The sequence below is a fragment of the Limulus polyphemus genome, unplaced genomic scaffold (genome assembly GCF_000517525.1).
Source record: "Limulus polyphemus unplaced genomic scaffold, Limulus_polyphemus-2.1.2 Scaffold3588, whole genome shotgun sequence".
In the NCBI taxonomy this organism is placed as follows: Eukaryota; Metazoa; Arthropoda; class Merostomata; order Xiphosura; family Limulidae; genus Limulus; species Limulus polyphemus.
Genome location: NW_013669198.1, coordinates 87,352 through 96,300, shown reverse-complemented (window position 1 = coordinate 96,300; position 8,949 = coordinate 87,352). Strand labels below are relative to the sequence as shown.

The window sequence follows — 8,949 nt, the reverse complement described above, 5'->3', positions numbered from 1 at the left end:
TATATATATATATATATATATATATAATACAGTGGTCATTTAGTGTAGCCTTTATGACCCCAGAATTATCCCCCTTTGAATATTTAACTGTTATATATTGATGGTTACAATGCTACTGGTGATAGTAATACTCACAATGAAGTGCAATGATTAAGTAGTCAAATATTATACACCAAAATTCATCATATTTGTTGGATATATTATAGACCTAAGTTTATGATATTTATAGAATGTAGAAAAGACTGTCTTGCAATTAGTGTGTTTGTTAAAGCTGGGCACTTAGTGAAATTTGTTAGTCCATTAAATGTTGAACTCGTTAAACTACATTCAACTAATCGATTATTCTCACATGAGACTTTTAATAGTTGAAATAATCTAAAACAGTAGTAATAAAGAACATTAACTTTGATGAGTTGATTATTTTTATGACATCAGTAAATTTAATCATCATTTTAACTAATTATTTTACGTGGTACTAATCGATGTAATTAATTATATTGTTTAATCGAGTTAGTCATCCAGCTCTAGTGTTTGTAAAATTACATTGAAGTGTGTTTTTGAGATTTTACTTCCTTTTTTCTACTTGTTGGTCAGGGTTATTTGTGATTGCAAGAGCCTCTCATAGTTTATATAGATTTTTGCATAAGCTACAGACTCAACCAACTTTAAATCATAGGAATTATAGTATTTAACATATGGATCTATCATACCAACTTATGGGTCAAAATCCAGATTTTTCATTATGTTCTGCAGCAATTTTCAGAGGTATTCAAGCTTGGTATATGTAGTGTCAGTCATTCTAAAGTTTTGTTTTTTTATCTTTAATGACACCTAGTGGTCAGAACTAGTCTTTTTTACAGCAGTCTTTTTTTATTAACATAAATGTATAATAAATGTTGGTAGGTTAACTAATTTCTATTTGTAGAAGGTCGGTCATTTAATGATTCAACCTTTTCTACACATGGTGGTTAGTTTTTTTCTTAAATAGTTTTTCATTGTTTTTTTATTAGGTGTTAATTAAAAAAAAAGAACTGTTTATATTCTTTTATGAGATATTGCTGTAACATTCTATATAATCGAAATTTCATTTATAGACCGAACAGTTTGTTATGAGTGATAGCCAAAGATTAACATGTGTACGTCAGTTGAAAGAACTGCAAAATTCCTCAAACAAACACTATAATTTGTTATATTTTCTTATACATATAAGGTTTATAAAAACTCTTAAAATAAATATTAAGAAAAAGGTTTTAAAAGACTATTTTTGGTGTTAGTCAGTAATGACTACCAATCCAATATTAGTTACTGCTGTGAAGAGGGTGGGTGTGAGTGTTACTCTCTCACTTACATTTAAAAATAGATAATTCTTAGGTGTTAAAAAAAATCCCCATTTGATTAGATATATTTGGTTAATTTGTTTTTAAAGCTGTATATTATTCAACTGAAGCACTGATTTGTTATTTTTTAATAGTAATATTATCAAACTTCTTCATTTTGTCAAAAAAAAATAGAAAATGTTACTAAAAGTCATACACAGGGGTGGACTGACCATACAGCCCACTGGTCTTTTAATATAAATTGAAAATAAAATTGTTAATTGCTTTAATGTAAAGTTCTGATTTTTAAGCTCTGCATATAGTTGTTACTTAATTTTAATGAAGTCTTGAACCTCCCATTCATCCGTGGTCATACATAAACATTGCTATTTCAGTTCTGTTTTAGTTTTTTACAAATTTACATGGTATAATTCAGTTGAATAACTTCAGATGTTTTTACATATATGTTCAGTAAACACACAAATAAAATTATATATCTAATGATGAGAGGAGATCCTTTTAACTTAAAAGAGTTGAAAGTGTTTTTGTAAACATATGCTCTACATTTGGATTTTTGCTTTAAAATACAAATTTGTAGTATTATTATTATTAACATGATCTGAATGATCTTATTGATTAATTTTCCAAGTTCTTTTTGGAACTACAAATACTCAGTTGAAAAACTTAGAGAAAAAAAAATTTACATTCTGTGTCATACATTTACAAACAAGTATTATACCTCAATATTAGCCTACTTAATTGAATAATCACATGTTTGCATACACCTTTTAAATAATATAACCTGACACTGACTTGTATGTTGCTTGTTTATTTACTTTTGAATTTTCACCTCTGTTGTTTTTATACATTTATTCACATTTATCTTGAAAGTGTTACTGTGTTTTAAACTTCATATATTCTGTGTTAGTCGTCATCTTAATTATATGAATTGGATTAAGAACAAAAACAGCTTTTCACGGGATTAGTGTAAACATACCTGCTAAAAATATATTTAATGGGTGATGTTTTCAAACATTTCTAAAGCTGTTCCTTGCCACAAAATTAAAATAATAGTTATTAGAGCTACATGTTTTAGGCTTTATAGTAAGTTAAAAAATGTTACAAGTGAAATATTTGTTTAAAGCTTGCACAATTTTTATGTGTATTTGTTATAAAAAACAAACAAATATAGTATGTAAATAATGCACTAACTGGTTGACATTTTGATACTCTTTCAAATACTAAATAATAGCTGAAAATACTGCTCTGTTAACTTGGAAGCATAAAAGTAAACATTCATGCATAATTTGTTTTCCTATACAGTGGAATGTAAGAAAGAAATCGTCCCCCACAAATAAACATTAGGATATCTGCCCCTGGTGCATGAACACTTATGTCATGTTTGGTTCTGCTGTCTTGTGAGTTGGGATATTAACACAATTTCAAGTATGTTGCCCCTTGGGAGCACAAAATACAATTCTAGCAACCATGAATACTTACTTTTAGACCTTGACCCCTATCATGTCTGGGTGACCTCCTGGAGGTATTTTAGCATTATAAGCCCTCAAGTTTATAGCTTAACTACTGGGAAGGGGGCAGGTATATGTGTGTAAATACAATATTGGCTATTATAGTATGCTTTCTTTCCATAAAATAATTATTATTGTAGTGAAAATTGAATTTCTGCTTTAGTTTACTAAAACCATGACATTGATATTGGAAACAAATGTCCAAGATATTGTTTTATACATATTTGTTTTCAACCATGCAGAATGTTTTTGCTATACTGTAAATGTGTTGTTCAGTATGTTGAACATGTAATATGTATTTATTATTAACAAAACAAAAATTTGATTTACATGTTTTTATATGTGTAGTGTCTAAATATATATATATAAGAAACAAATTTACAACACTTTAACTACAAGTCAGTTAATGGGTTTTGACAAAATACTTCTAATCTGTTGTACATTAAATTTGTATGGATACTAAGGAATGTACTATGTGGAAATCTTCTTGTGAATGTATTTATAAATTATATTTGTGGATATCCATAAGGATTCTACAAGTACATATTACATTCACATATATATTATTGGGCACTATATAATGTTTGCAAAGTTCCAAATAGCTTTTAACTAACATTTAGTTTTAATATTACTTGTAATGAAACTCAAGAGATGCTGAATTACAAAAGCGTTTTGAATATGTATTGATCAAATACTTATTTTCTTTCCTTTTTTAGAATATCTGGGCAAAAGTGGAGTTAAAAATGGAAGCATTTTTCTCTTACGGAATTTTTTGCTGAATTGGACTTCAGCCATGAATCATGGTATTGAGATACAGAGTATGAAATTTAAATCATTTACTAGAACGTGTAAAAATATTCAGTCTCCTCTGTCAAAATTACACAGAGCACATCAGAAAAACATGAAAGAATCATTTCATAATCAGCAAGTCAAAAATTCAAATATTGAAAGAGGTGAACTTTCAAGTAGTAAAACTCAATGTGCTGAAGAAGTTTATCATTCATTAAATGGGGAAGAACATCAACATAATGGAGGTAGTAAAGAACTGGGTGATTACACTGCATGTCCACATAGTCTAGCAACATCTGCAATAGATATTTCATCAAAAAACAAGCAGAATTTAAAATCATCTGTTTTAGAAGTAAAAGATCAACAAAACAAATCAGTAAAACTGAATAATTCTCAGGTACAAGTACTGTCTTCACCCCAAGAAGATGAAATTAGATTTGAAGAAGATATTGCAATGTTAGAGAAGAATGATGATGAAAAGCTAAGAAGAGCTGCTGAAAAGCTGCCAAAGAAACGCAAGTTTCATTTAATTGAGAATTATTCCTTGGACAGTGAACAAAGTTGTATACCTGCCAAACAACAGCTTCATGAATTGGCTTCTTTCAATACAGTTTCTACAATATGTTCCAGACTTAATGAAACCTATAAAATTGGTGAAGCTAACTGTGTGAATAATATAAATATAGACTTAAATGAATGGAAAGGCTATAGGGTTCTTGCAAAACATGATGGGCTATATCATCCAGGTGTAATCATGGAAATTCAAAACAATTGTGATATTGGTGTGCTTTTTGATGGAGAACATTCTGTTTCATATTTTTTAAATGTAGTAGCTGATGATGAAAGAAGACTTGACGTTATTAATGACCACAGCCCTTTTCCAGAACAAGTTTTTATTGGATCTGAAGTATGTGTACAAGTCGATACTACAAAAAAGGTATTTGCAGAAGGAGTTGTAGTAGAATTATTTCCAAAGTTGCTGCATTACAAGGTTTGTTTAAAAAAGATTGATGGCAACTATATTAAAGTTTCTAGAGCAAACATACGATTAAAACTTCCTCCTTGGTGGGCAGAATTAGATCTTTCTGATAATTCATCAGTTCCACAAGTTTTTTCAAAGGTTCTACAAAGTGCAAATGATTCAACCACAGTCATACATCAACATGTTAAGTCAGTGCAAGCCTCTAAACCTCTTGAGTGGAACTTTAAAGAACAACATAGTCAACCAACAGTATTTTCAGTTTTGCAGCCTGAATCATCCATGCTGGTCATGAATGATCAAGAAACATTCCAACCATCTATATATCAAGGAATGGAAGTTGCAACCAAGGACATTACTTCTACAGCTACAAGAGTAACTCCAACACTATCTTGGCCACATTCATCATATATTGTTCCAGTAGTTTCTTTGGGGAAGTCAGGTGATGATGATGAATCTTCCGATGATGAACTTAATAAAGAGGAAATGAGGTTTGAAGCTGATTTCTCTTTAGAGCCTTCTGTTTCCACTCCACAGTCGTCTTCTTTGTCTAGAGAAAGTTTGACACCTGCTTTTGGGAATTGTAAAGGTGATGTAAACAAGACAAACACAACAACTTCAGAACAAGTTGGTACTTCTCGATCACCAGCATTTTCGGCCCAGAAATACAAAAAGGGAGATATTGTAGCTACACCAAGTGGAATAAGAAAGAAATTCAATGGAAAACAGTGGAGGAGGCTTTGTTCTAAAGAAGGATGTACTAAAGAGTCTCAGCGTCAAGGTTATTGTTCCAGACATTTATCTTCGAAAAGTAAAACTTTGCCAGTACCATCTTCCTCTCTTCTAGGGCATATGAAAACAACTCAAAAAAATTCAGAATCTGGATTAGAAGCAGAATGGGAGAGTGAGGATCTGGGAGATGAAACTGAAAGCCATCTAATATTTCAAGATAAAGAACAAAAGTTACAAGGATCTTTTAATATGGATGAGACAGAGGCAGCAAATATGTTAGTATCTTTAGGAAGTCCAGGTCCAACAACTCCTGGAAGCACACCTTTACCTATTTCCCCTCAATCAGTCTACAACAAGCACAGCCCATTACCAAATACAACGGTTAGTAATCAAACCAATTATTTTACACCAATTGGAGATCCACGTGTTCACCAGCGATCTTTTACTGAACATTCTTCTATGGGTGTATGTTTTTCAACATCATCACTGCATAATGTAACTTTTCCACATGTTGGCTACAACCAGACTGATGAAGAATGTGATTCTATTTGTGGTGGATTTCCACCAACCCAACCTGTTTCTATGGTTCAACAAAGTGGACAGAATGCTGTGGTATGTGTGGTTACAACACGTGGGCAAGATGGAGTATCTGTAATTCAGTCCTCTGCTCCTTTGTCTAGGACTGTACCCCTTGTGCAGGTGCTACCTAGTTACAATCATTCTGGTGGACAAACTGTCCACTTAGGTAATTCAGAGTCTTCTGCTGCTGCACAACAGAAACAAATTTCAGCACCCATTTCTGTAATTAACCAGTTTGATAGATCATCTGTTATAAAGACCCAGTTTCAGGGTTGCCAGTATATGCCTTCCGGTCAAGTGCAAAAGCTATACACTAATAAAGACAAAATATGTAAAACTACAGATATTAACAGGTCAAATTTGTTGATTCATAGTACTGAAACTGATGAGAGGGACGATGAACTACCATGTTCTGAAAGTAAGCAACTTTATGACCTACACAAGCTAAAGGAAGTGGGAACTTGTGAGTCAAACCATGAAGGTCACCAGTGTCTGCCACAATTATCAAATTCAAATGTTCAAATTCAAAATATTGATGAGACGTCAAACGGATTAAATAATAGAGAAGGTTAGTGTATATTATGTAAGTTTGTGTTTAAAAGAAAAACAAATACATGCATAATTTTCCCTTCCAGCAACAACATGCAATACTGTTTAGTGTGTGCTATAATTGTTGAAAGTAGTTAAGATAATTATTGATGACACAACGTTTTCCCAGTAGTATGTATCACACTGCATTCGACTTCAGCGCATGTTTACTTCTACATCTTAACTAATTAGGTATATGTATGTAATATGCATAGAGATAGACAGTACCATAAACGGTTCACACAGTTGTATATTGATAACAAACGCCCACGCCTACTCGAGTTCTTGTGTTAGAGAGATAAAAATTTGGAATTTCCTCAATCACCTTTGTACAGATATGCGCTTACACGCTGTTTGATGAGGACACGTCATTTGATTATGTTGTTATATCCTTGTAGCTATTGCTATACAGTATGTAATGACTTATAAATACAGTTATATATTTCTTTACTTTAATGCTAATGTGCAACACTTGGCGTTCAGTGACATGGGAAAAGCCCACGCGAAAAACCCTTGCGGGGTTCATGGGTAAAGCCCATTCTCACACAATGGTTTTCAAAAGTTACGCCGAAAGTGAACAAATATCTCACTGGCCTCAATAACGACTTTTGACCAATCTCAATAACGTTATTCCTTATAAATCAGGATGTTGCTTCGATCTCTTATCCTCGTTTGCTCCTAGAGGGCTCTTTCTGTAGAGAAATCTGCTGTGATTCTGTGAATCTTTTTTCTCGCTCCCCATTTATCCCCTCCCCCCACTGATATACGGAGCGGGAGGTTCAGGTGGCCAAATTCGAGTGTGAATATCAGTTTAGCAATTTCAGTAAGCTATGATCATTGTTCAAATACACCATGTTTACGTGACAAACAAACAAATATACACAATACACATATATATGTATAGACACATTAACGTAAGGATTTGAACATATTTTAACCTGAGAGTTCTTTTGTTTTGTTTTTTACCTTTATAATTTTTTACTCGTTAGTTTGGTTTCAAAAGCAGAATAATTTACTTTCAATTACTCGTCGCCTTTTATTCAAGTTAACTTAAAAATAACATGAATGCATACAGAGCAGGGGTTTTCTTCCCATAGGGCAATAATGTGCTTCCTTTCTAGATTATTTGGAAATTTGAGTTTTATTTCCACATGATAATTTTGGGTGTGAAACAAGAGGGAATCCTCAATAGCTGCGGCTCATAAAATTCTTTAAGACAGGAGTAAATTAATCTATGAAACCCCTTTTTTTCTCTTTATTATTAGCTATATTTTTGTGCGCCTGCAATACCAAGCGTGTGATGCGCGTATACCTGATTTGGTCTCCACTCTCAAATTGAAATTATTTTAGGCAGGATTAGAATAAATTAATCTATGATATCTTAGGCGTGGTAAAATACATCAATCGAAAGGGTTTGACCTCCTGAGTTCAAAACTGCAATTAGATCTCAAATCGGTGAAGAGATGACGGAACTATGAGCTAAAAGTTTGTACTTGAAAAATACAGAGCCATTCTATGAGCCGCTGTGTCGCGGCTAAAACTAGACATCTTTGAAATTGTATCATTTTAAACATCTCTGTAAAAAATATTGATGAATACAACCAGATCATGTTTATACACATACTGTACTTTTGGCACTTGAATTCCAGGCGTCACATTAGCCACCAAATAAAACTCTTCTCCCCTGCAAAAGATTCTGAACGAAACCCCCAACAGAGTGTTTAAAATAATTACATTCAAATATCCAAAATAAGCCGTGTCAGTAGTTGAATTAGCAATTGGAAATAACGCTAGAAAACTAAACAATAGTCGTAATTTTATAATGTATTTTGAGAAGACGTCAAATTGTGCTTGAATGCCCATGTCACTTTCTACCACGTTTGAAAACATCAGTTTAAAGTACTCAAAAAGAGATGAAATAATAAGAATATAATAGTTAATAAAACTTATAATATGTAAAAACATATAGATATACCAAATATTTAATGAACAAGATAGGCTATTGGATTAACATAGCATTACAAAACAACTAAAGTCCCTTTCCATTCGCACAAAGAAAACGTTTATTTGGTAGTAATCCAAAACCTTGTACTTATCACATTATCCATTTGTGGCGCTGCGATAGCACTAGTAGGGCTGCTCTAATTTAAGGATGACAATACTTGTACACATGTTTACTTGCTAGTTAGAAAAATAGATTGTGTGTCAATTTATTATTGTGAAGGGGACGAAGGATAAAAATGAACCATTTGGTATCCTGGTGTGAATTAATTTTTATACTCATAAAATTATGCGCTTGTGAAAACAACTAATATCACATTCACTGCACATGGCAATGTAATGAAGATTTTTTTTTTTTTTCAAATGCTGAAGCTTGAATAAAGTGCAGTTAGTTCAATTATATTTTAAGTTAGGCTATGAAGTTACAAAAATATTA

At 32.2% G+C, this 8,949-nt stretch overlaps 1 protein-coding gene across 5 annotated transcripts in view; it reads left to right on the top strand.

Moving 5' to 3' along the window:
* LOC106469640 (protein capicua homolog) overlaps positions 1 to 8,949 on the top strand; it is an 87,111-nt gene that overhangs the window by 2,452 nt on the left and 75,710 nt on the right. For all 5 annotated transcript variants that reach the window (XM_022398216.1, XM_022398215.1, XM_022398218.1 and 2 more), the window contains exon 2: positions 3,562 to 6,492. In XM_022398216.1, the coding sequence (XP_022253924.1) occupies positions 3,639 to 6,492 (2,854 nt within the window). In that variant the 5' untranslated portion in view covers positions 3,562 to 3,638. The remainder of the gene's footprint in view (positions 1 to 3,561; positions 6,493 to 8,949) is intronic.